Source organism: Neomonachus schauinslandi, chromosome 4, assembly GCF_002201575.2.
Source record: "Neomonachus schauinslandi chromosome 4, ASM220157v2, whole genome shotgun sequence".
NCBI lineage: Eukaryota > Metazoa > Chordata > Mammalia > Carnivora > Phocidae > Neomonachus > Neomonachus schauinslandi.
This window is the reverse complement of record NC_058406.1, coordinates 22985120-23013074: the sequence shown is the minus strand read 5'-3', so window position 1 is coordinate 23013074 and position 27955 is coordinate 22985120. Positions and strand designations below refer to the sequence as shown.

General features: G+C 39.0%; 1 protein-coding gene across 12 annotated transcripts in view; it reads left to right on the top strand.

Moving 5' to 3' along the window:
• The window catches only part of PUM1 (pumilio RNA binding family member 1), a 138780-nt gene that overhangs the window by 1887 nt on the left and 108938 nt on the right, over positions 1-27955 (top strand). For 11 of the 12 annotated variants that reach the window (XM_044914449.1, XM_044914458.1, XM_044914457.1 and 8 more), the window contains exon 2: positions 2493-2866. In XM_044914449.1, coding sequence (XP_044770384.1) covers positions 2504-2866 — 363 coding nt within the window. In that variant the 5' untranslated portion in view covers positions 2493-2503. Of the gene's footprint in view, positions 1-2492; positions 2867-27955 lie in introns of those variants that run through there. The other variant, XM_044914460.1, reaches the window with a different exon arrangement.

The window sequence follows — 27955 nt, the reverse complement described above, 5'->3', positions numbered from 1 at the left end:
ATTTTTGTGCTGTAGTTGCCAAGATATTACACAACAGCCCAAGACACATCTTAATTGCTTAGGTATTTGCTCACTTTCAGAACTGTCCCTTCTGCCAGGTTTTCTCTTGTTTGAGAAACTGCCTTGCCTCATTAGGTAAAGCAGGAAGTCTTAGGGCATCCAGATAGCTTTACAAAAGCCAATTGTTTTGTTTGAACTTTTTTATGGGAACTCCTCTCCCCTCCCCAACTCCTTGTTAGACTGTAGTAGTGTTCTGTGAGTTTCAGAGGTAAACCTTTTTCATATGGAAATTCTTTGTTAGATAAGTATTGTGGCAAATCTTTTATTTCAGTGAAGATTGCATTTGCTATTTTAGGAACCCTCTTAGGGACTGGAGCTTCATTGCCTTAACTGGTGGTAACTGAATGCTTGGGGTCTCAGTGTGGTGACTTTAAAGTTACCAAAAAAGTTTTATATCATTTTATTTTGATTAAAAAAAAAACTTGTGAGTCCTAGAGAAAGCATTTCTTCTATTTTCTAGATGGGGAAACAGGCTCAGAGAGGTTGCTGGGTTAGTGGTAAAACTTGGGTTTTGCGATTCCTGGCTTGCTCTAGAACAGACTGTTACATTGATATTCCCTCGTGGAAGAAAATGGGACTGGCTACTATTGGTAATAAGAGGGTAATGACTGTGCGGTGTGATGGATGGTAAATAGACTTATTGTGATCATTTCAAGTGTATACAAATATCCAGTCATTATGTTGCACTCATGAAAACTAATACAATGTTATATGTCAGTTATACCTCCATAAAAAAGGGCAATTAATTCTTTTGAAAAATCAAACGGGAGGTTATTAGGCTGCTTGGCACTTTGCAAAGGCCTATGGTAAACACAGCTATGACTTTTTGGTTTTGGTACTTAAGCAAGAACATGATTCTATTCATGAAAGCAGAAACTGTAGTCTAGAAAGCTAGACTGCCCACTACTCTGGTAAGATTCTGATGGATTGGAATTGTTAACTGAAACTAGGCATTTCCAAATTAGGCTTTGAATAAATTACAGATTCCATTGTATCTTCTGGCTTCGGAACATGAATTGCGAGAAGCAGTTCTTTATCAGGAGGCTTAATTCTATAAAGAAATAACTTAATAGATTTCTCATAAGTCTTATGAATCTGTTTTTGAAATGTTACAGTAGGGCTTGGTAGAGAGAGAGAAGGCATTTGTAGCAGTGGACTATTAAATTGATAGCCTTGAAATTAGACTCCAGAGAGTATAGACAGGTGTAGTCTAATAGGTAACTGATTAATTACTTTGTAGCAATTTTTAAAGCACCCACAGGCTGACAGATGTTCTATATTATGTACAAATGTAGTTTTTGATTTAAGAAATTTAAATAGTAATGTTTCATAGTAACATTTTGAAGATTCTTTGTTCCAGAGAAGAGTAGTGGGTGCAAGTGAGAGAAATAGTATCTGTGTTGATTTACTGGGGAGTAGCAGGGGAGTAGCAAGGGTTGATAGAACTAAGCTTGGGTGCAAAACAGATTTATTTATTTGTTTGTTATTTTTTAAAGATTTTATTTTTTAAGTAATCTTCACATCCAACTTGGAGCTCCAGCCCACAACCCCGAGGTCAAGAGTCGCAAGCTCCACAGTCTGAGCCAGCTAAGCATTTTCATTTGTAAAGTAGGACTGTTAAGATATTGTCTGTAGTATATTTGCCACACAATTGTTACTGAAGTGTCTTTTTTTTACAGTGAGCCTTTCTACACTAGTAAACTGTTTGAACTTGGTTGGTCTCATCCTGTTTATAATGGAATAATGATGTGATTACAATTGTAAATTATTCGTAAAAATTTTGACACTCCCCACCTCCCCCTCCCACCCCCCACCAGCGGCTAAAAAGGTTCAGGCTAAGAACATTCTGTTGCTGTTTTTGGTTAGGGGGCCTTACTGTTTCTTCAAGGAGCATCCTGTGAATATGTTGTACATTTTAAAGGATCTTTTCAAGTTTTAGACAGTGAGTCATTGCTAATTATATATGGAGTTTGGATTTTTGTTTGGTTTATTGGCTTATGTCTGCTTGACTTGTAAAGTGATATTTTATAGAGCTCTTGTTCATTTCAGAAGTATCTGCAAAATTGGCTTAAGGTGTAAATAAGTTGGGTAGAGGGGCCTTTGATTGAAGTCCAATTCTATATTATTAGGTTTGGTAACAACATAAGCTTTCCTGAAGTTGCTGTATTGAATTCTGATCTCAGTACCTTGTCATATTGCCTGCCACCAACCAACTACATTTATTTCCACACCTGCACATATTCAGCAACTTAACAATAGAGGTCTCAGTTTGGAAAATTGTGTATATATTATAAAACGCTTAGCTACTTGGTAGAAATTGGTTGTAGATGTGGTATTGCAAAAGACATGGGGCTCATATTTTTTCTTGGTATATATCAAGTTATGTTTTAAAAAACGCAAATTTTAAACATTTGTAACCTCTTTGTCCTTAGGTGTTGGTGGAATGAGCGTTGCATGTGTCTTGAAGAGAAAAGCAGTGCTTTGGCAGGACTCTTTCAGCCCCCACCTGAAACATCACCCTCAAGAACCAGCTAATCCCAACATGCCTGTTGTTTTGACATCTGGAACAGGGTCGCAAGCGCAGCCACAACCAGCTGCAAATCAGGCTCTTGCAGCTGGGACACACTCCAGCCCTGTCCCAGGATCCATAGGAGTTGCAGGCCGTTCCCAAGACGACGCTATGGTGGACTACTTCTTTCAGAGGCAGCATGGTGAGCAGCTTGGGGGAGGAGGCAGTGGTGGAGGCGGCTATAATAATAGCAAACATCGATGGCCTACTGGGGATAACATTCATGCAGAACATCAGGTAAAAAAAAAGTTCACTATTTCAGCTTTGAAACTCTTTTATAATCTGTGTTCACTTAGGATATGTGCTTTCAATGAATGTCTTTAAAAGCCTAAATTGCTAATTTCATTTGGTCTAAACTTAAGAGTCGTTTGTTTTAAAGGATAAATGTTGTAATATTATTACTGGGTCATTTATCATTCTGGTGCTAAATAGTAAACCACCAATTCATTTAAGAAAAGACAAGATTGTTTTAATGGGCATGTGCTACATTTTCACATATACTTTTTTTTTTTTTTAAGATTTTATTAGAGAGAGAGAGACATGGCAAGAGAGAGCATGAGCAGTGGGGAGAAGGAGAGGGAGAAGCAGGCTCCTGCTTAGGGATCATGACCTGAGCCGAAGGCAGACGCTTGGCTGACTGAGCCACCCAGGCGCCCCTCATACATACTTTTTAAACCAAGAATACTTTTTTCCCTTTGCCATGTATTCTTTTAAGAATTGTTTGGGCTGTTTATAGGCTGCATCCATATTTTCAAAGCCTTTCCTGTTGGGTGTGGGTGACTTTTGTTTTTTAAGATATTATAGTTGAAGGTACTAGGAAGTTGATAACAAATTAGCTGCTCAAGTGAAATTTATTTGAAATGGAACTGGTATATTTGATGTTTTGTGTCAGAGAGGAGTGGTTGTGGCTTTTAGGTTTCAACCATCTTTGTCCTCTTGTTCTAAGCACTTGTTGGGTTTGGTTAATTTTAACATGCTTACTTTTACTAATCCAAAACCACAGCTGGAATCACAGCATATTTTACTGAGAAGAGAGTTTTGCCTGATCTGTGTTTCCTAACTTCCTCATAGTGACGAAAGGATTAGAATGTTTTAATCAGGCTATTCTTTGACATAGGATATAGGTTGAATTTGTAGAGCATTCATTTTATATTGTCCATATCTGAGTAATAGATTAATAGATTTCCTCTGAAGCTCTGTTATATGCCAAATTCTAGAGGAAAGAACGGACATCTTTCACTAGGTCTCTGGTGCTTCTGTTCTGCTTCAGAAATAAATCAGGTACGAGCACATCTGCAGATTTGAATTCTCAGTTGTGCTTTCCCTGACCCTTCCAAAAAAGGCAGCGTGTGTGCCATGGTTCTTTACCATAGTAGAAATGAAGAGGTGGAATTTACTTCTTATTCACGAGATTTATTGAGCACATTGATTATATGTCTTTGGTTTATTGGAACAATCCTCAACGTTAGTGCTGCTTTATTAGAACCTACTATGTGTAGGTAGGTGAGGGACACTAAGAAGTTAGACATATAGAGGGCTTTTTTTTTTTTTTGTAAAGATTTATTTATTTTAGAGAAGGGGAGAGAGTTGGGGGGTGCATAGGAAGAGGGGAAGAGAATCCTAAGCAGATTCCATGCTGAGTGCAGAGCCCGATGTGGGGCTTGATCTCATGACCCTGAGATCATAACCTGAGTTGAAACCAAGAGCCAGACACCACCCAGGTGCCCCTGTGGGGCTTCTTATGCACTTAGGGCACATTCTGTCTTTTTTGTTTGTTTAAAGATTTTATTTTATTTATTTATTTAGAGCACAAGTTGGGGCAGGCGCAGAGGGAGAGGAAGAATCTCAAGCAGACACCTTGCTGAGAATGGAGCCCAGCACAGGGCTTGATCTCACAACCCTTGAGATCATGACCTGAGCTGAAATCAGGATTCCGATGCCTAACCGACAGAGCCACATAGGTGCCCCAGGGCGCTTTTTATCTTTAAGGCACTGTATTTCTTTCCTATTTGCTAGGAGTCTTGGGGTGGGAATTGGATTTTATTCACCTCAATATCCCATTCCCTAGAATTTGGCATATAACAGAGCTTCAGAGGAAATCTATTAAACACATGAGTCCCTAATCCTTTGGCTTTAAAATAAAATCGGAGAAAAAGGTTATTGTCACAAAGAGAAGGGCCTTGAATGCCAAGACTAAGATTTATTAATTCACTAGGCTGCAGGGTTTTTGAATGTGTATGTGTGGCTTTTATCCAGTGGTGTTTGGGAAGATTGAGTTGGCCGTGAGAGATTAGGGTGGGTAAGGGTTAGTGAGCAATGAAAAAGAAATTAGGGGACTGAGAAGTACAGAGTTCGGTGACTGAATTAGAAATGTTAGGTCCCTGGGAAAATGAAGTAATAGAGGAAAAGGAATATAGAGGGGTATCTGATTTGGGGACAAGATATTTAAATTTGGTAATGTATATGTTGAGTTTGAGATGTAGGCAGCTGTACATGTAGAGAGAGACCTAAGGAGGAGGTGTTTGGTTTGGATGGTATCTGTGTAGGGGCAAATGTGGAAGGCCTGTAATCTTTGCCTTATTTGGCTAAACATTGTTTAGAAATCATAAACATTGGTTTGAAAAATCTCTACTATAGATCTTGTGTTGGCATTTCTAATGATAGGCTGTTGGGTAAAGCTTAACAGAGAATCAAGGTGCTCGCCTGTCCTGTGCGAGGTGGGAAAATCAAACTCCGGGTCAGTTTTTGGCAGAGCTCTAAGATCTAAAATCTGGTTGTACTGTGCAAGTCAACAAGTGTTTATTGAAGGCTTAGTCTGGGCTGTGTCTTATGCTGAGCCTTATCATAAGGAACTACTTCTGACTTGTTGAGCAGTTTTATCTGGGTCAGTTAGCAAACTGGAGTTACTGTTAAATGGTAAAGCCTGTTCCATACCCAGGGGCCTAAGTCAGTGAACCAACTTGGAATTGGCACTCATCACAACACAGTTCTGTTGGGCCAGACACATGATATAATGAAGAGCGTTAGAGAAACTCAGGGTAGTTGCTGTGTTGCAGATGTAGGCCACACACAGATTACCTCTTCTGTAGTCATTATAGTGTATTATAATTTACTGGTTTTGGTGTTGATCTCATCTTGGTTTGAACTATTCCAGGGCAGAGACTGTTAGGTTTTTCATACCCCTTTGTCAGGTGATGTCTGTAATTTTTGTGTTGATTGAATGAGGGAGGACCATAAGTTCTTCAGATTTGTACTCAGGTAAAGTGGTAGATCTTAGAGCTCAGCTGTCCTGCGGGGAAACACATGGCAGCAGGTGAGGCAGAGGTGAGTGGAGGGGCTTATCTTTAAGTGGAGAATCACTGCCCTCATCAGCCACTTACTGATTGGAGGAGTAAAGAGGTGTTTGATCTGTCAGATGGGAACTACTGATGGGGATAGAAGCATTTATATTTTAGGCACTGGGCTATATTTCCTGTATTTAAGTCTCAGAACAATGTCATGGGGGAGGTAATATCCTTTTTGAGAGATGAGAAACTGAAGCTTAGTTACCAGGTAGAGTCTGGTTTTGAAATCAGGTCTTTGTGATTCCAGTTCCCATGCTCTCTTTATATTTCTGCCCCCCCCCCATAGTTCCAGCCTTAAAAACTAAACCAAAGCAAACAAAGCGATTGCAACAACAACAAAGTAGCACTCTGAGGTCAGAGAATTAGTGGCCATAATTTTGCTTGAATTTTAGAGATGATAAACTTGATAATAAGGAGAAGAATACAAATGTTGACTTTTCTCCTAGAATTGCAAGAGTGCCTTTTTTCCACAGAAGCAGTAGTGCAAAAGTGCATTTTTTTTCCAGATTTGTTTTTATTTACATGTGTTTTCTACGTAGTAATTGTGGGAAACTTATCTATATTGAGACAGAGTGACTCAATATAAAGTGATCTGCTTGCCAGCACATTTTGCCATAACCCCTGGGCTATTAATTCCTGTTTGGTGGGCCTATTTCCTTAGCTTTTTTTTTTAAGGCCTTCTGGCATAATGGAACAAAATTTAAGACCAAATTGGCAGAATGCTTTTAGCAGTGAACTGGTAAAGTAAAGACTATCACAGGCTGTGATGCCACCCAGCAGTGTTGGAGGGAAGGAAGCTATTTATTGTTCCAAGTACTTTATAGCCATTTCTCTCATCATTACTCTTGTTTATGAACAATTAGTTTTTTCCCACCTTTTAAAGTTAGGATTTTCCTGTCTGATGTAGAAATTCTCTTAGTGTCTTAGTTTTCCCCTCTTTTAATAGCGAGCTCTTTAAGCTCTGCCTAAATGTGGCTGTGTCTGTGTGTGTGTATCATATATATATGCCTTTTTTAAATATTTAAGTTTTAGTTTCAAAGTATAAACTTTGACAGATAATCGGCATGAGGCTCTTTAAATAAAAACTTAGGGGCACCTGGGTGGCTCAGTCGTTAAGCGTCTGCCTTCGGCTCAGGTCATGATCCCAGGGTCCTGGGATCGAGCCCCGCATCAGGCTCCCTGCTCTGCGGGAAGCCTGGTTCTCCCTCTCCCACTCCCCCTGCTTGTGTTCCCTCTCTCGCTGTGTCTCTCTCTGTCAAATAAATAAATAAAATCTTTAAAAAAAATAAATAAAAACTTAACAGCTTGAGAACATGTGTTGAGGTGATATGCACTACTTTAAAAATCTTGCAAGCTTTATTTACAATTTAAAATAGTTTAATTTTAAATATTTTAAAATTTATTTAAAATAAAATTTAAGTTTAAAATGAAACTTTGTTATTTTTATTTATTTATTAAAAAATTTTTTTTAAAGATTTTTTTATGTATTAGAGAGATTGAGAGCGAGAGAGAAAGAGCATGAGCTGAGGGAGAGACAGATTCCCCTCCGAGCAGGGACCCCCATTCATCCCAGAACCCCAAGATCATGACCTGAGCCGAAGGCAGATGCTTAACTGACCCAGGTGCCCCAAGTGTCACTTCTTTTAATACTTAAAATTATTGTATTTGCCATACTTAGAAACTTCAAAGCCTCATTTTTGGGCCGAATTGAAGTCTTTGGAGGGGAGTGAGGGAAAGAAGTCTCATGAATTTTGTTTTTTTGGCCTGTAAAACATACCCATAGTAAACAAGACAATGGATGTGGATCAGGATATTATAAAATACTAGAAAACACATCTTCCTATCTAAGTAAATTTTAAATAGTATTAATAGTATTATTTAAAAATCTTGCCTACAAAACATTGGTGTGTTTATTGTAACAGTAATTTTTATAACCTGAGAACTTCTGTTTTGAATAGTGTTAAAGGTTTCGTCATGCAAAACCCAAGGTCAAGTCTTTGACTTGTGATTGTTTTATTCTCTTATTGTGAAATCTGTTTGCTCTGTAAACTGCTGTGAGATAAAGTGAGTGATGAAATTGGGAAAAAATTTTAGGGTTGACCAATTGAACTGTGTGACCTCTGTACTGGTTTTTAAGGGGCAGAAGTAGGTAGCTCTGCTTTGGTGAAAAGAAATTTAGAGGACAACTTCACAGATCTTTTTCACTTTTGCTAGTAGTCTGTTGGCTCTAGGATGGGTCAGTATCCACCGTAGGGTTGACAGCCATTGGGAGATAATTCTAGATAGCCAGGCAAAAGTCAGTGGATAAACCTTCTTTTTGACTCTTTGTACCCCCATTTTCTTTCACTTGGTGGTGTCATCTTTTAGTGGTATCTTGACTCCCACCCTTGATATGGCTGTTCTTACTCTCCAATGACTGTGAGTTAATACTTGCATTTGTAATTATTAAATACTGTGTTAAACTGGGAGGGAGCCCAAGTATTCCCCATACTGACAATCTTGTCATTCCCTGGAGATTCTTTTCTGTTGTCCCTGCTGAATGATTGTGTTAGACTATGAGCCTCTTATCTTCCTGGGTAGATTGCTTAGATGTTTCAGCATTTGGGCCATTGCCATTTGGTTAACATCATACTCGAAAGCTGAGTAGTCCATGCTTTCATATTTTGTTTTACACCAGTACTCCTGGAGTCTTTTTCATTATATTTGGAGTTCACAAAGACTTAACGTTATGTACTTGGTCAAAAGGATCGTCAGCAGGCTTTCTTTGACTATAACTTTTAGAACTGTTTTCCTTTTTTTTTTCCTAAAGATTTTATTTATTTATTTCAGAGAGAGAGACAGCTAGAGAGGGAACACAAGCAGGGGGAGTGGGAGAGGGAGAAGCAGGCTTCCCGAGGAGGAGGGAGCCTGATGCGGGGCTCGATCCCAGGACCCTGGGATCATGACCTGAGCCGAAGGCAGATGCTTAACGACTGAGCCACCCAGGCGCCCCGAACTGTTTTCCATTTTTAAGAATTAGGTTCCAGTGTGAAAAAAAAAATAGCATTTAGTCAGATGCTCTTCTCTAATACTGTGTGTGGTACTTGATTGTATGTGCCCCCTGGATGGCAACTTGCAGAGGTTTATGATACATCTTTGTTTTGTTTCACAAGGTGTTTGGTGTGGAATTAGAAAAAAAAAAGTTATAAAATAGGTGGTAATGAGATGTAACAATGGGAAAATAAGGGTATGTCAGGAAAATGAAGGGAGTAAATTTAGAATTTATAAATATGTACCAGAGGGGGGGTGGGTTATAGACTTTGCTCTTGGAGTCCCTGTGGCCAAAAAAGAGGGAAATGTGATGAATTATGAGATTCTTTTTTTTTTTTTAATTTTTTACTATGAGATTCTTAGAGAAAAACAGTTATTTAGGAAGAGCTGTGTTTTAGATTTCAGTTATGGACGTGTTTGAAGTGCTTTGTAAGTAAAGTAATATGATACTGTTTCTCAGTACACTTCTCTGTACTAGCAGAAGAGGCACACATCTTTTGTGCATGTGTCTGTTTTCTCTCAGGCAACAGCATTTGCTGAATACTTTCTACAGGCTGAGCCCAATTACAGAACTATGCTTCTGCATATTGTGGAAAAAAATACTTAAAAAACAAAAGTTCTAGCACTTGCTTAGAATCTAACATTCATAGAGAAACATAGGACTGACAGACAACACACTGCTAGGAGAGTAGTTAGTGCTGAGGATAGGGTAAATAATAGTTTTTTTTGTTGTCGTTGTTGACGGATTTCTGGACCTCTTTGCTCTATTTTTTACATTTAGTTTCTTCATTTTCTGGATATAGTGAGGAGACGTAATGAGAGAGTGGCTTCTGCTCATTGGACTGCTCTGGTAGTTTGCACCCTGCCTACCACTGTAGTAAGGAGTGATGGTCAGTGATCAGTATTAGGTTGGGAGCTTAATATTTGGAAATTTGTCTAAAGAACTTGGGCCTGAAGGATGTACATGGCATTGGTGATACAGCCTGCAGTTGAAGAGTTATTGCACCTTTTTCAGAGGAAGGCTTTTCTGTGTTTTTTTCACGTAATGTGGGAGAACTGTTGATTTTAAAGTGACTTCTTAATGGTTTCAGAAGATTTAGCAGACGTGGATTTGTCTATTTCCTTTAGTAAGTGCTCTTTTATGGTTAAAGCACCCTTCTTAGTGTATTTATGAATTTCATCAGGAAAAATTCTTAGGTTTATGGAAATTGAGGGCCCTAAAGATTTTTTTTTAATAATTGCTTTATTGATATATAATTCATCCATTTGAAGTGTATAATTCAGTAATTTTTAGTATATTCACAGAGTTGTCCAGCCATATCCCAGTTTTAGGATATTTTAATCACCCTGCAAAAAATATACCCAGTAGCATTCACTTTTTTTTTTTAAAAGGTTTTATTTATTTTTTGAGAGAGAGAGCGCGCACGCATGGGAGAGGGAGCAGAGGGAGAGGGAGAGTGTCCTAAGCCGACTAGAGAAAGTGTGAAAGAGAGAGAGAGCATGAGCGAGCATGAGCGAGGAGAGGAGCAGAGGGAGAGGTTCCCAAGCCGACTCTGTGCTCAGCGTGGAGCCCGATGCGGGGCTCGATCTCACAACCCTGAGATCATGACCTGAGCTGAAATGAAGAGTCCGATGCTTAACCAACTGAGCCACCCAGGTGCCTCAGTAGCAGTCACTTTCTAGTCCTTGGCAACCACTAGTCTACTCTGTGTGGATTTGTCTATTCTGGACATTTCATCATTAAATGGAGTCCTCTAATATGTAGTCCTTTGTGACTGGCTTCTTTCATTTAGCATCGTGTTTTAAAGGTCCTTCCATGTTATAGCATGTATCAGTACCTCATTTCTTTTTATAGGTATACACCACATTTTATTTATCTGTTTATTGATTGATGGACCTTTGGGTTGTTTCCACTTTTTGACTATTACGAACAATACTGCTATGAACATTCACGTACAAGTTTTTGTCTGGAGATATGCTTTCATTTCTTTTGGATACCTAAAGATTTTTAAAGGTATATAAGTCTCTAATGTATAAATATAAACATAATGGAAATTCATCCCTGGTGGCAGTGCTTTGTATTTTTTGTTTATTTAATTTTTACTTACTTACTTTTTTTTAACATTTTATTTATTTTTTTAAAAGATTTTTATTTATTTTTTGACAGAGAGAGAGAGACAGCGAGAGAGGGAACACAAGCAGGGGGAGTGGGAGAGGGAGAACCAGGCTTCCCTGACGAGCAAGGAACCCGATGTGGGGCTCGATCCCAGGACCCTGGGATCATGACCTGAGCCGAAGGCAGACGCTAAACGGCTAAGCCACCCAGGCGCCCCACTTGTTTACTTATTTTTAAGGTGGTTTTACCTTTTTCTTTTTTTAAAAGATTTTATTTATTTATTTGACAGAGAGACACACAGTGAGAGAGGGAACACAGCAGGGGGAGTGGGAGAGGGAGAAGCAGGCTTCCCGCGGAGCAGGGAGCCGGATGCGGGGCTCGATCCCAGGACCCTGGGATCATGATCTGAACCGAAGGCAGACACTTAACGACTGAGCCACCCAGGCGCCCCTGGTTTTACCTTTTTAATAATTGATTGAAACCCAGGATCTGAATCACAGATGTCTGGTGGCACTTTTCTGTAGGCTTAATTTTTTTTTTTAATGTAAGCTCTATGCCCAGTGTGGGGCTCGAATTGATGACCCTGAGATCAAAAGTCAAGAGTTGCATGCTTTACTGACTGAGCCAGCCGGATACTCTGTGTATTTTTTATTTTTTAAATTTTAATTTTTTTACTGAAGTATAGTTGACATTTTAGTTTCAGGTGTACAACACAATGAGTTGACACATACCTTATGAAATGATCACCATGATAAGTCTAGTTACCATTTGTTATCATATAAACTTATTACACTGTTATTGATTATAATCTCTACACTGTACATCTCCATGACTTCTTAAGTTTGTACTTCTTAATTTGCCTTTTTGCCCATTCCCCGAAGGCCCCCCGTCCCTGCAACTACCAGTTCTCTGTATTTATGAACCTGCTTTGTTTTGTTTGTTGTGTTGTTTTTTAGATTCCATATATAAGTGAAATTATACAGTATTTGTCTTTTTCTGTATGATTTCATTTAACATACTATCCTCTAGGACCATCCATGTTGTCACAAATGCAAAGATTTCCTTTTTTTTTCCTTAAGATTTTTATTCATTAGAGAGTGAGAGAGAGAGTGCGCTGCACAAGTGGGGGGTGGGGGAGGGAGAGGGAGAAGCAGGCTGCTCGCTGAACAGAGCGCCTGACATGGGACTTAATCCCAGGCCCCTGGGATCGTGACCTGAGCCGAAGGTGATGCTTAACCAACTGAGCCACCCAGGTGCCCCAGATTTCATTCTTTTTTTGTGGCTGAGTAATATTCCATTGTATATATATACCACATCTTCTTTATCCATTCATTTATCAGTGGACACTTAGGCTGTTTCCATATCTTGGCTATTATAAATAATGCTGTAATGAACGTAGGGGTGTATATATCTTTCTGAATTAGTTTTTTCATTTTCTTTGGATAAATACCCACAAGTGGAATTGCTGGATTGTATGGTATTTCTAGTTTTTTTTTTTTTAAGTTTAAGTAATCTCTGCATCCAACATGGGGCTCGAACTCATGACTTCGAGATCAAGAGTCTCATGCTCTTCCAACTGAGCTAGCCAGGCACACCTGTAGTTTTAATTTTTTAAAAAGATTTTATTTATTTGAGAGAGAGGGAGAGAGAGAACGAGTTGAGGGGGAGAGGCAGAGGGAGAAGAAGCAGACTGCTGCTGAGCAGGGAGCCTGATGCAGGGCTCTATCCCAGGACCCTAGGATGACGACTGGAGCCGAAGGCTCTGCTGACCAAGCCACCCAGGTGCCCCCCCTCTAGTTTTAATTTTTTGAGGAACCTCCGTACTGTTTTCCATAGTGGCTGTACTGATTTACATTCCCACCAACTGTGCACAAGGATTCCCTTTTCTCCACATCCCTGACAACACTTGTTATTTCTTGGCTTTTTTTTTTTTTTAAGATTTTATTTATTTATTTGAGAGAGAGTGTGCCTGCCCGCACAAGAGGGGACGAGCTTGGGGGGAGGGAGGAGCAGAAGGAGTGGAAGGAGCGGGACCATGACCTGAGCGGAAGGCAGATGCTTAACTGACTGAGCCACCTATTTCTTGTCTTTTTTTTTTTTTTAAGATTTTATTTATTTATTTGTCAGAGAGAGAGAGATTGAGAGCACAAGCAGGGGCAGTGGCAGGCAGAGGGAAAGGGAGAAGCAGGCTCCCTGTTGAGCAGAGAGCCTGATGCAGGGCTCCATCCCAGGACCCTGGGATCATGACCTGGGCCAAAGGCAGATGCTTATCTGACTGGGCCACCCAGGTGCCCCTCTTGTCTTTTTGATACTGGCCATTCTGACGGGTGTGAGGGGGTATGTCATTTTGGTTTTGATTTGCATTTCTCTGATGATTAGTTATGTTGAGCATCTTTTCATGTGTCTATTGGCCATCTGTTTGTCTTCGGAAAATCTCTATCCAGGTCCTCTGTGCATTTTTTAATCAGATTATTTGATATTTTGGTGTTGAGTTGTACGGTTTCTTCACATATTTTGAAATTAACCCCTTTTTAGGTACATCATTTGCAGTATCTCCTTCCATTCAGTAGGTTGCCTTTTCATTTTGTTGATGGTTTCCTTCACTGTGAAAGTTTTTTAGTTTGATGTAGTTTTATTTATTTATTTATTTATTGGGCCTTGCCTGAGGAGACAGATCCAGAAATATATTACGGAGACTCATGTCCAAGAGTTTACTGCCTCTGTTTTTCTTTAGGAGTTTGATGGGCCTTGCCTGAGGAGACAAATCCAAAAATATATTACAGAGACTCATGTCCAAGAGTTTACTGCCTCTGTTTTTCTTTAGGAGTTTTATGGTTTCAGGCTTTACATTTAGGTCTTCAATCCATTTGAGTTTATTTTTCTGTATGGTGTAAGAGAGTGAGTTTCATAGTTTTGCATGTAGTTGTCCAGTTTTTTTAACACGATTTATTGAAGAGACTGTCTTGTTTATTTCCCCATTATATTCTTTCCCCATTGTATATTCTTGCCTCCTTTGTTGTAGATTAATTGACCAGTCTCTGGCTCTCTATTCTGCTCCATTGATGCAGAATGTGTGTTTTTTTCGTGCCAGTGCTATACTGTTTTGATTATTATAGCTTTGTAGTATAGTTTGAAATCTGGGAGTATATCTCCAGCTTTGTTTTCTTTCTCAAGATTGCTTGGGCTCTTTGTTATTTGTTTGTTTGTTTGTTTTTTTAAAGATTTTATTTATTTATTTGAGAGAGAGAGAATGAGAGAGAGCACATGAGAGTGGGGAGGGTCAGAGGGAGAAGCAGACTCCCTGCCGAGCAGGGAGCCGGATGCGGGACTCGATCCCGGGACTCCAGGATCATGACCTGAGCCGAAGGCAGTCGCTCAACCGACTGAGCCACCCAGGCGCCCCTGTTACTTGTTTTTGTTTTTTTTTTTTGGTTCTGTACAAATTTAGGATTATTCTAGCTCTGAAAAATACTCTATTTTTTTTTTTTTTTAAAGATTTTATTTATTTACTTGACAGAGAGGGAGAGAGCAAGCACAAGCAGGGGGAGCAGCAGAGGAAGAGGGAGAAGCAGGCTCTCGGCTGAGCAGGGAGCCCGATATGGGGCTTGATCCCAGGACCCTGGGATCATGACCTGAGCTGAAAGCAGCTGCTTAACCAAGTGAGCCACCCAGGCGCCCTAATACTCAGTATTTTGATGGGGATTGCATTGAATCTGTAGATTGCTTTGTATATGGACATTTTTTTTTTTTAAAGATTTTATTTATTTGAGAGAGAGAGAATGAGAGACAGAGAGCATGAGAGGGAGGAGGGTCAGAGGGAGGAGCAGACTCCCTGCTGAGCAGGGAGCCCGATGCGGGACTCGATCCCGGGACTCCAGGATCATGATCTGAGCCGAAGGCAGTCGCTTAACCAACTGAGCCACCCAGGCGCCCTGTATATGGACATTTTTAACAATATTAATTCTTCCATTCTGTGAACATGGTATATTTTTCCATTTATTTGTGTCATCTTCAATTTCTTGTATCAATGTCTTACAGGTTTTCGGAGTACAGGTCTTTTACCTTCTTGGTTAAATTTATTTCTAGATGTTTTATTCTTTTTGATGCAATTGTAAATGAGATTGTTTTCATAATTTCTCTTTCTCATAGTTCGAATAGAGAAATGCACCAGATTTCTGTATATTAATTTTGTATCCTGTGAGTTTACGGAATTCATTTATACTAATAGATTTTTTTGGTGGAGTTTTTTTTTTTTTAAGATTTTACTTATTTGACAGAAAGAGAGACCGCGAGAGAGGGAACACAAGCACGGGGAGAGGGAGAGGGAGAAGCAGGAGCAGGCTCCCCGCTGAGCAAGGAACCCAGCTTGGGGCTCCATCCCAGAACCCTGGGATCGTGACCTGAGCCGAAGGCAGATGCTTAACCAATTGAACCACCCAGGAGCCCTGGTGGAGTGTTTAGGGTCTTTTCTGTAATAGTATCATGTCTTCTGCAAATAGTGTTTATTTCTTCCTTACCAATTTGGATGCCTTTTATTTCTTTTTCTTGTCTGCCATGGCTAGGACTTCCAGTTCTATGTTGAATAAAGTGGCGAGAACGGGAGTTCTTGTCTTGTTCCTGATCATAGAGGAAAAGCTTTCAGGTTTTCACCCTTGAGTATGATGTTAGCTGTGGGTTTGTCATATATGGCCTTTATCATGTTGTGGTATATTTCCTCTATACCCGTTTTGTTGAGAGTTTTTGCCATATATGTGCCAGGGCTTTTTAGAAATAAGGTTGGGAGGGTCAGTTTTTTTTACAGCTTTACACTATAGATTTAGAATTTTTCTAAGCAACAAGTTTTACTGGAACTAAGGGTAACTTTCTTCTCTGTGAAGTAAGTGTTTTCAAGTTAATGGCATAAGTAAACTTGTTTACAACCTTAGGAAGAGGAATGCTTGAAATACAGAGAACTGGTGTTTTCAGGGAACTCTCCTCTTTAGATGTCATGAATATACAGTCAGTTGATCCACTAATGAGAAATAATTTTTCTCTGTTAAAGGAAATTCCCTAAGGATTTTAACAAGGAAACAGTTCATTAACCTAATTCTAGTTATCGTATGTATTTAAAAGCACCATACCTGCTGTTAATTAAAAAATTTCTTTAATTTGCTAAGAATCTATTTAAATTGTTTTTTTTTTCCCCAGTTGGCCAAATTAAGGAGATACTACTTATAGGGGTCAGAAGCCTAGTAAAATTCAAACCAATGAAATTAATATATTCTTTCTATGAAGAAACCTAGTTTCATGAAGTGATGAAGGAATTATAAAGAAAATTTCTTCCAGGTGAGAATTTCAGTGAGCGTCTACATTGTAATGAGTTCTAAGATGGGGCTGTGGTGCGTTTGGGTGACAAATCAGGTGAGACTAATTTTATATTAAATACAGTTCCTTTGTTAATTTATTATCTAAAAAATGGGCTTTAAGCTCTGTATATTCATTAAGAGTGAGTACATGGGAAAAATATGACTAGGAGGAATATGACAAAATCCTCCTTTTATTTGGGTGGGTGGGGAGATTATGGGTAGTTTGGTTTCGTCTTGTATGTTTTGTATTTTCCAAATTTCAAACCGTGAAATTTTTATAGGTTTAAAAAGGAAAAAAAGATAAACCTTATACCTTTTTTGTTTTTATTTTTTTAAAGATTTTATTTATTTATTTGACAGAGAGAGACATAGTGAGAGCAGGAACACAAGCAGGGAGAGTAGGAGAGGGAGAAGTAGGCTTCCCGCGGAGCAGGGAGCCCGATGTGGGACTCGATTCCAGGATCCTGGGATCATGACCTGAGCCAAAGGCAGGCACTTAACGACTGAGCCACCCAGGCGCCCTATACCTTTTTTAAAAAGATTTAATTAATTAAGTAATGAGAGAGAGCGAGCGAGCAAGCGCATAAGCAGGGAGAGGGGCAAAAGGAGAGGGAGAAGCAGACTCCTGATCATGACCTCAGCTGAAGGCAGATACTTAACCAACTGAGCCACCCAGGCACTCCAACCTTATACTTTCTATTAAGAGCTTATTGGGGCGCCTGCCTGGTTCATTCAGTGGAGCATGTGATGCTCGATCGATCTCTGGGTCTTGAGTTTGAGCCCCACATTGGGTGTAGAGCTTACTTATAAATAAATTGTTAAAAAAAAAAAAAACCACCAAAAATGCATACAAAAAAAATAAAGAGCTTGGTTTACTGTATTGAATGAAAGTGAGTTGGCTTATACATTCGTGTTTTGAGCAGAGGTTGCTAGGATAGGTTGAGTGTATCCAGTGAGATCCAGAGGTGATTTTATTTGAGCATTGAGTACTGCCTTTCTGTATCTGGAAGTAATAATGACAGTTACTCTCCATAAGCGGTGTGCTGGAGCCATTCTCATTATGTTTTACATATGATTTGGATCCCCAGTAACTGTTGATTTTTATCATTTCCGTTTTATGAATGAGGAAATGCAGGGTCAGAAAAATGAGACACCATGTTTAATGGTCTCAGATGATACATGTTGAAAGGTGATATACCTCATGCTTTTATCACCGGACCAGTCTGGAGACCTACCATTCTTCATCATGGAGTAGTCAACTTTTCCTTAAATCATAACAGGCCTCTTTTTACACATCACACATTTTAAGCCCTACCTGCTGTGCATATATTAAAGTTTAGGGACAGCAGTAAGAGTTTAGTTTGTATGTCTAATTATAGGAGCCCAGTATGGATGCATAATAGGTGCTCAGGGAGTGCTGTGATGCTCTTCAAAACTGAAGTCATTAGTGTCCATCATTCCCTACATCCTATTTCTGTGGATGCCATCCCCATTATGGGCAACCTAGGAATCTTAGCTTCCTGCATCCGGCCTCCAATAGTTCCCAGGTTATATTCATACTGCCTTATTTGGTAGGGTTATATTTCTTGCCAGGACATTTACAGTAGTCTTCTGATTGGTTTTCTGTGTCCCTCCCCCCCCTCCCGCCCCGGCTCTTTTCTGTGTTGCTGCCAAATTGCTATTTCTGAAGACACAAATCTCGTGTCTCATCCTTGCCTAAATCTTGTTTTTTTTTGCTTTTCAGTTGCTTTTAGAATAACTTCCAGGCTCCTCAGCGTAGCATAATTTAGGCCCTTCATGTTTTGAACCAGCTTACCAGTCTTTACTGGTACTCCACCTCAGCTATACTGAAGTATTTGTAATTTTCAGAACACAGATGCTGATTTTATAGTGTGTGTAATTTCTCAACATGGTTGGGCAATTTTTATTGATGTACTTTTCTCTGGAACCCCCTTCCTTTCTCATCCACCTAGCTACTTTCTCATCTTTCAAGTTTCAACTAAAGTATCTCCATCTCTGGTAAACCTCCTTTGTTCCCTCCTTTTTTTTTTTTTTTTTTAAGATTATTTATTTTAGAGAAAGTGAGCAAGCATGGGGGGGAGAGAAACTTTAGCAGACTCTGCACTGAGTGCAGAGCCCGACATGGGGCTTGATCCCACGACCTTGAGATCATGACCTGAGCCAAAACCAAGAGTCGGACGCTTAAGCAACTGTGCCACCCAGGGGCTCCCCCTCTCTTTTTTGAAGGTTGGGTTCCTTTTGGTGCTGTTGTCATTTGCACCATGTCTCATGGTGCTGTATTTGATACTCATCTTATGGAAGCATTCAGCTCCCTGTATTGGAGTTGAGTATTTACTTTTTCTTTTACCATTGGGTGCTAGGAAGCTGTTTCAGTAAACACATTCTTGGGCTTAAGTCCAGACCTCCTGAATCAAAATCTCCAGTGATGAGATGCAGTTCATGCGTTTTTAAAAAAGCACTCCCTGGTGATCTCATGTGCACTTTGGTTCAGAACTACTGTGATGGTTCCTCTTGAAGAATCTTTCAGCCTTCTATCTCTAGCACCTGACAAATAGTGTATACCTCATAAATGATGAATGAATACATTGTTATCAGGGCATATTGAAGAGCTTTATTGAGTGAAGTATTTTATTTTGAAGGGTATTAAGATGTAATTTTGAGGGGCGCCTGGGTGCCTCAGTCGTTAAGTGCCTGCCTTTGGCTCAGGTCATGATCCCAGTGTCCTGGGATCGAGCCCCACATCGGGCTCCTTGCTCAGCGGGAAGCCCGCTTCTCCCTCTCCCACTCCCCCTGCTTGTGTTCCCTCTCTCACTGTCTCTCTCTCTCTCTGCCAAATAAATAAATAAAATCTTTAAAAAAAAAAGATGTTATTTTGAATTGATAAGGTGTAAGTTGTAACAGAATGTGGGATCTTGAATACTGAAAGGCTTTTGGGCCTGAAGATGAGGAGCCAGTTAGCATTTATTGAAGGACTGCATTAAAGAACTTTTAAATTAATTCTTATCAACTCTGCTTTTATGGTTTTTTTGCTTTGCTTTTTTTTTTTCCTTGAGATTTCTTGAAACCATAAGGGCCTGGAGGAGCAAGGTTTACTCTCCTTAATTTGTAAAAATTTGAAACTTTGTTTCTGTTCACAGTTACAACACATAATTGGAAAACAGTGCCATACCTTTTCAGCTTAATACATTTACAAGGTTCATTCCTGTTCTCTGAAGTGAATAGTATGTGCCAGCATAGTTCAAGAAGATAGTATCCTTATGAACGTAGGATTAAGGTTGTAATTTAACCTTAAGGTTGTAATTTAACCATATATTGTCAGTGGTTAACTGCTTTTAAGACTAGTGACTCACTTTTCCTACTTAAAGCTTCTTAAGAAGTGCTGTTTGGATTTGAGCTTTCTATTGGGCATGGTATAAGTTACAAACTGTGAATTTTATTTTTATCTTATTGTTTAAATCTTTAATTTTTTTTTTTTTTTTTTTTAGATTTTATCTATTTATTTGACAGAGACAGCAAGAGAGGGAACACAAGCAGGGGGAGTGGGAGAGGGAGAAGCAGGCTTCCCGAGGAGCAGGGAGCCTGATGTGGGGCTTGATCCCAGGACCCTGGGATCATGACCTGAGCCGAAGGCAGATGCTCAACGACTGAGCCACCCAGGCGCCCCTAAATATTTTGTAAGTGATCTCTACACTCAGTGTGGGGTTTGAAATCATGACCCCCGAGATCAAGTTGCATGCTGTACTGACTAAGCCAGCCAGGTGCCCCCAAACTGTGAATTTTAAAATGCACAATTTTTATTCTGTATTATGGTTACGAATTTTGTTCTAAAGTGGAATTTTAAAAAGTTATTGAGATATAATTCACATACCATACCATTCACCCATTTAAAAGGTGTACTATTCAGTGGTTTTTTAGTATAGAGTTGTACAACTGTCACCACATTCAAATTTTAGAACATTTTCATTGTGCCAAAAAGAAACTATGTACCCAATACCAGTCACTGTCTACTTTTCCCATCCCCTTAGCCCTAAGCAACCACTAATCTATTTTCCGTCTAAAAAGGAAATTTTTTTATGATCTAAAACTTTTCAATAACTTTTTCAGAGTTAAATACTTAATAGCACAGGTAGGTCATTTCCTTCTAGATGTTTCCTGCGCGTATATAAAGACAGATTCAGGAATGTGTTGTACTTTTTTTAAGATTTTATTTATTTATTTGAGAGAGAGAATGAGAGAGAGAGAGAGCAGGAGAGGGGGGAGGGTCAGAGGGAGAAGCAGACTCCTTGCCGAGCAGGGAGCCCGATGCGGGACTCGATCCTGGGACTCCAGGATCATGACCTGAGCCGAAGGCAGTCGCTTAACCGACTGAGCCACCCAGGCGCCCCCAGGAATGTGTTGTACTTTTAAGCCAAATGGGAACATTGTAAATGTACTACACCTGCACATATGTATGAACACACTGTATGATAGTCTTTGCCCTTAATACATTGTGGCTATCCTTTCAGGTTAGTAAATAACTTTGTATATTCTTTAAGGGCCATGGTGCATGGAACTACAATACTTTATTTTGACTTACTTATCCCAGATCACTGAACTTTTTTTTGGCTTTTGACATTCTAAACAGTGCTGTAGTAAACAATATGGTAGTTTTATTTTTGTATTCTGCAATCATTTCTTTAGAATATATTTACAGAGGTGAAATTGACAGATCAAACAAAAGAATGCATTTAAAATTTTGATACATATTTTCACCAATTTAAAGTTCTGCCAACATTGTATGAGTATTGTTTATTTTTTCTTTTGGTGTATATATTATTTTTCTAAAATTTTTTTTTTTTTTAAAGATTTTACTTATTTATTTGACAGAGAGATAGTGAGAGCAGGAACACAAGCAGGGGGAGTGGGAGAGGGAGAAGCAGGCTTCCCACGGAGCAGGGAGCCCGATGCGAGGCTCGATCCCAGGACCCTGGGATCATGATCTGAGCGGAAGGCAGACACTTACGGACTGAGCCACCCAGGTGCCCCTCATTTTCCTAAATTTATAAGATCGCTTTTATATCTCTTTTAACTTTGTTGTGTCTTTTGCAATGCAGAGTTTTAAAATGTATGTAATCAAAAGTGTTGGTCTTTTGCTTTTGACTTCTTTATATACTTAGGTCATCCCTCACCCAGTCTCCTGTGTTTCTTGTAATATTTTTGTAGTTCTCTTTTTATGTTTTAATCTGTAATTCATCTGGAGTTTATTTCTGTGTATTGTATGGGCAGGAAGTAGTGATGTGATTTTACTTTTCTCACATTGGTAACTAGTGATCCTAGCACCGTTCATTGATTTGAAAGACCTCCTTTACAGTAAATTAGGTCTCCTTCTATATGTGGATCTGTTTTGACTCATTTGTTTTATTGATACATTTATTCTTACTCTAGGGCTAAAATTTTTTTTTTAATTATCTTTATTGAGGTATAATTGACATAAAATGCACACATTTTAAGTGTGTAATATGAGTACTGACATATCAGTATTCAACCTGTGGAATGATCACTATAATCATATGATAATTCCCATCTTCTCCAAAGGTTTTGTGGGCCTCTTTGAATTCCCCCAGCAGCAACTGCTGATCTGCTTTCTGCCTAGGTCTAGACTTTAATTATTGTATTTTAATGGCATTTGGAATGACAGTAAAACAATTCTTGTTATTTGTAGAATCACAGGTATGCCCCAATCCTGAAGGGATGAATGCTCTTCCACAGATGTCTGTAAAAGTGGCTCCCTTGGGGCGCCTGGGTGGCTCAGTCGGTTAAGCGTCTGCCTTCGGCTAGGGTCATGATCCCAGGGTCCCAGGATCGAGCCCCGCATCGGGCTCCCTGCTCTGTGGGAAGCCTGCTTCTCCCTCTCCCACTCCCCCTGCTTGTGTTCCCTCTCTCACTGTGTCTCTCTCTGTCTCTCTCTGTCAAATAAATAAATAAATAAAATAAAATCTTAAAAAAAAAAAAGTGGCTCCCTTACCTCCTTCAAGTCCTTTGCTTAAATGTTACTTTCTCATTGAGGCCTTCCATTAACATTATTTAAATTGCAGCTCTGTCCACTTTAATTTTCTCAATAGCCTTTAAACCATTTTGTAATTTTTTGTACTTTCCAAAATGTTTGCTGTCAAGGTTTATTGTTTTTAGAAATCAAAATTATCTCAAAGACATTAACTTTAATGGGAGGAAAAAAAAACCTTTGTGTTTTGATTTTTAAATCCAATTTCAAACATTATTCTGTGGCACCCGTGGCACCCATAGTCTTTAAGTTTAAAAGCCTAATAAATTTGCTCTACCTTAAGTTCCTCTCAACCCCAGGATGGAAAACTTGATGCATCATGACCTCACAGTAATACAAACTGTAGGGTAATGAGCTAAAGATAGTAACTGCTCAAAAGAGGAACAAATTAAGGTTTACTGTTCGCATCATATCAGGTGGAATTCTTATTTTCTCTCCCTCAGGTGGAATTCCATAAAGAATCAAACCACATAAGTTGATATATGCCAGTGCTTAAAAGATTATTTTGATTAGCACATCTTTTTCTTTTTTTAATTCAAAGGAGGTAGGAACTCTATTAAAATATATTCTCCTACAGATACAGTTTTGGATTTATGACTCTTTTAGGATCATAAAGTCCAGAACGAGCCATTTGATGTGCTTGGTAGCTGCCCTTCCTTTTTTTTTTAAAGATTTTATTTATTTATTTGACAGAGAACTCAAGACAGGGGGAGTGGCAAGGAGAAGGAGAAGCAGACTCCCCGCAGAGCAGGGAGCCCTGGTGGGACTCCATCTCAGGACCCTGGGACCTGAGCCACAGGCAGATGCTTAACTGAACCACCCAGGTGCCCCTGATAGCTGCCTTCTTAATTATGTTGCTGTGACTTACCTGGATAGATTTACTCAATGAGAAGGTATAGTGAGGGTTCATGTCAAGGCTGCTGAGTGGAGGAAGACAGTTTGTAGGCCTCCTGGCTAAAGACTTGTTAAATACAGGAAGCTCCTATTTCTTGTGCCAGTTGTTTGTATTGTAATAATGATAATGAAGTGTTCAACTCATGAAACTTTCTGGGTTATCTCACCAGATTTATTTTCCTTACATCTAAAAATACATGGAGAGGGGCACCTGGCTGGCTCAGTCAGTAGAGCTTGTGACTCTTGATCTTAGATTGTGAGTTCATGCCCCATGATGGGTGTAGAGATTACTTAAATAAATAAATAAATAGGTTAAAACAGATAGGTTAAAACAAGGGTCATTGTTATTGGCGACGAGTATAATTATGTTTCTCAATATTACAGGTAAACTAAGGACTTTTTCCATGGCCCAGTTTCATTCTGTGTATCATCATAAACAGTGTTTTAAAAATCAAATAACGCCTGGATGGCTGTCCGTTAAGTGTCTTGCCTTCGGTCCTGATGGGATTGAGTCCCGCATCGGGCTCCTTGCTCAGCGGGGAGCCTGCTCCTCCCTCTGCCTGCTGTTCCCCCTGCTGTGCGCTCGCTCTCTCTCTCTCTCTCTCTCTCTCTCTCTCTCTCTCTCTCTCTCTCGCTCTGATAAATAAATAATCAAATAAAATCTTTTCCCATCCTATTTAATACAATATAACTTATAATTACTTTTGATTTCTAAAATTGATAAATGCTTATTGTAAGTATTTTGGAAAGTACATATGATTAAAAAATTATAAAACACTCAAGAAGCAAACCTCAAGTCCAGCCAACCAACCACCAACTAACTGTAATTCAGTCTTCTACAAGATTCTCCTGTTAGTTTACCTTTTGTGATAGGACCATCTGGTTTTTTATTCAAAACTTGTAAAAATGTAAATGATTATATTTATAGACAGAAAAATCTCTTTGGTGCTATTAAAAGAATGATTGCTTCTTGAGCTTTGCTTTTTTTTTTTTTAAATCTGATAGGCAGTATGAATTTTTACTGATTATTTCTGTTTTGGTTAACCATTGGAGAGATTAGAGCTAAACTTATGACTCATTTCTAGCAAGTATTTAGGACTCAATTACATTATTTTATAAATGAGGCTCTTCTCATTTTCCCTTTGCCTTAATTTTCTCACTAGTTGAATTTATTTGATTTTGTAAGTCACTCTGAATCCTTTTTGGAACAAGTTGAGATAAAAATAAAAACATTTCTGTGATTAATAGTTTTCTATCTTTTTTGGGCTAACATATCAAAATATTTTATGGTAGAATATTTCCATAGATAATTTTAAGGTTATGTAATATTCTTTTCTATTTAAGGGTCTCATTCGTTTCTGTGTTTCCTAATATTGATCATTTAGGCTTCTAAATTTTTACCATTGTAGGTGGTGCTCTAATGAATATTTTTGTTTATCAGTTGTAGTTTGAATTATTTTCTTCACTTAAGCCTTAGAAGCGGAAAAATACTTAGTCCTTTATAATGCTATTCTACCTCTTGTGTAATTATTTTTTCCCATTTTTAAGATATAACTTACATACAGTAAATATATTAGTTTACAGTTTTGTAGGTTTTGATAAATGGATATATTCTTGTAACCACCACAATCAAGATATAAAACAGTTTCAACACTTCTGCAAATTCCCTGGAGTCCCTTCATAGTTCCTAACTCCATTCCCAGCCTCTGGTAATCATGAATCTTTTTTTTTCCCCCTCTAATTTTGCCTTTTCCAGATGTTGTATATTGTAAATGTATGTAACTTTTAAGTCTGGTTCTTTTCACTTAGCATAATGCATTGGAGAATCTGTGTTGTATAACAATACATTGGTCCATTTTATTGCTCAGTAGTATTTCATTAAATGGTTGTGTGACTTTATCCATTTTGTGTGCTTAATTTTAATTCTCAGCTGGAATTCTTGGTACACTCATTACTTGAAAGATGGCATGTGGGTGGCATATTTTATTACATTTCTATTTGTGTTTCTTTCCCTTTTTTTTTTTTTTGAAAGTACAAGCTGGGGGGAGAGGCAGGGGGAGGGGGGGGGGGGGGAAGCAGACTCCCAGCTGAGCAGGGAGCCCAATGCGGGGCTTGATCCCAGGACCTTGGGATCATAACCGGAGCTGAAGGTAGACACTTAACTGACTGAGCCACCCAGGCACCCCTGTATTGTGTTTAAGACAGTTGTGTCAGGACATAAAAATCTTTGGGCCATAGATAGTATATATTATTTTATTGTCTTTGGCACATAGTATTTTAGAGAACCAAGGATAAGGTATTTTTTTCCCCCTGTTGGGATACTTAGGGAATACTCCAACATTAGGACAATTTGTTCAGGATGTGATTTTTATGTGCTATATGAGTGAGACCTTTTTATCTTCGTAGTTTTGTAGCTTGAGAGAAGGTTCCTTTGGTTATATATATAGTTATTTTAATTTTTTCCTCAAGAACTATCTGTCTTTTTTTTAGTTAATTGTTGATTCACATACTATTGTAAGAAATAATACAGAGAAATCCTTTATATACTTTGCTCTACTCCTCCCGCCCCCCCCCATAACATTTTGCATGTAACAGTTCTGTAGTATGACATCACAGCTAAGATAATATAAAAATCCACCCAATCTTAGGTATTTCCAGTTTTGGACTCATCTGTGTGTGTGTATTAAGTTCAGTATAATTTTATCACCTGTGTAGGTTCGTATATTTACCATGGTAGTCAAAATACCAAATACCAAATAGTTCAAAACCACAGAGACCTTTGAGTAGCCCTTCTTTTTTTTTTTTTTTTTTTTTTAAAGATTTTATTTATTTATTTGAGAGAGAGAGAATGAGAGACAGAGCACGAGAGGGAAGGGGATCAGAGGGAGAAGCAGACCCCCCGCTGAGCAGGGAGCCCGATGCGGGACTCGATCCCGGGACTCCAGGATCATGACCTGAGCTGAAGGCAGTCGCTTAACCAACTGAGCCACCCAGGCGCCCTGAGTAGCCCTTCTTATAACCACACCCACCTTCCCTTTGTGAGGTAGGGGTAGGAGAGCTCCCCCCATCCACTAATCTAACTTACTCTCAAAATTTGCAATTTTGTTATTGTAGAATTGTTATATGAATGGAATCATCTAGTATATAGGCTTTGGGGATTGGCCTTTTCTTACTCTGCAGAGGGTCCTGCAGATTCTGGGCAGATTCTGGTTTTTAGTTGCTACAGATAAAGCTGCTATGAACATTCATGTTCAGGTGTTTCTGTGAACATAAGTTTTCATTTCTCTGGGATAAAAAGGCCCAGGAGTGCATTTGCTGGGTCACGTGATACTTGCATGTGCAGTTTTTTAGAAACTGCTAAATTGTTTTCTAGAGTGGCTGTACCATTTTGCATTCTTACCAGCAATGTTGGAACAGTGCAGTTCTTCTGTCCCCTTACCAGCATTTGGTGGTGTTACTGTTAGATACGTAATGATATCTCATTGTGGTCTGAATCTGTATTTCCCTGATGGCTAATGATGTTCAGCATCTTTCATGTGAGCAGTTTCTTTATTTTTTAATGTGATTTTATTCTTGTTTTACTTTTATATGATCTTAATTATGAATAAAAACATTAAATTCTGTTTGATAAATTTCCCCTGTTCCCTTTATCCTAATAATATTTGCAGAACTCCATTTATAAGTTTGAGAAGAGATCTCTTAAGTTTATGGATCAACATTAACTTAGTATGTATTCACTTGGAAAAATTCTTTTTTTTTTTTTAAAGATTTTATTTATTTTTGTGAGAGACATCTAGCATGGCGGGGGAGGGAGGGGCAGAGGGAGAAGCCGACTCCCTGCTGACCAGGGAGCCTGACCTGGGACTCGATCCCAGCACCCTGGGATCATGACCTGAGCTGAAGGCAGACGCTTAACCGACTGAGCCACCCAGGGCCCAGTTGGAAAAATTCTTAATGATTTATTTTTTATTTTATTTTTTTAAAGATTATTTTAGAGAGAGAGCAGGTGTGAGCATGAGTTGGGGGAGGGGCAGAGGGAAGAATCTCAAGCAGACTCCCTGTTGAGCCATGGCACCTAGGAGGGGCTCCATCTCACGACCCTGAGATCATGACCTGAGCCGAAACCAAGAGTTGGATGCTTAATGGACTGAGCCACCCAGGCGCCCCTTAATGATTTATTTTTAAACCAGATTTGGCAAACTTATGGCCTCTGTGCTAGATCTTGCTTGCTGCCTGTGTATGTATGGCCCTTGAGCTAAGAATGGTTTTTACATTTTTAAATAGTTGAAAATAAAAACAAAGCAAAGAATATATGACAAAGACCCTGTGTAGCCCACAAAGTCTGTATTATTTGGCCTGTTAAAGAAAAAGTTTGCCAACTCTTATTATTTAAATAACAGCTTTATTGAGATGTTTTTCACATACCTTAAAATTCGTCCTTATATTTATAATTCGGTGGTTTTTAGTACATTCACAGTGTTATGCAACTATCAGCTATATAACTATAGGACATTTTTAGCTCTCCCAGAAGAAACT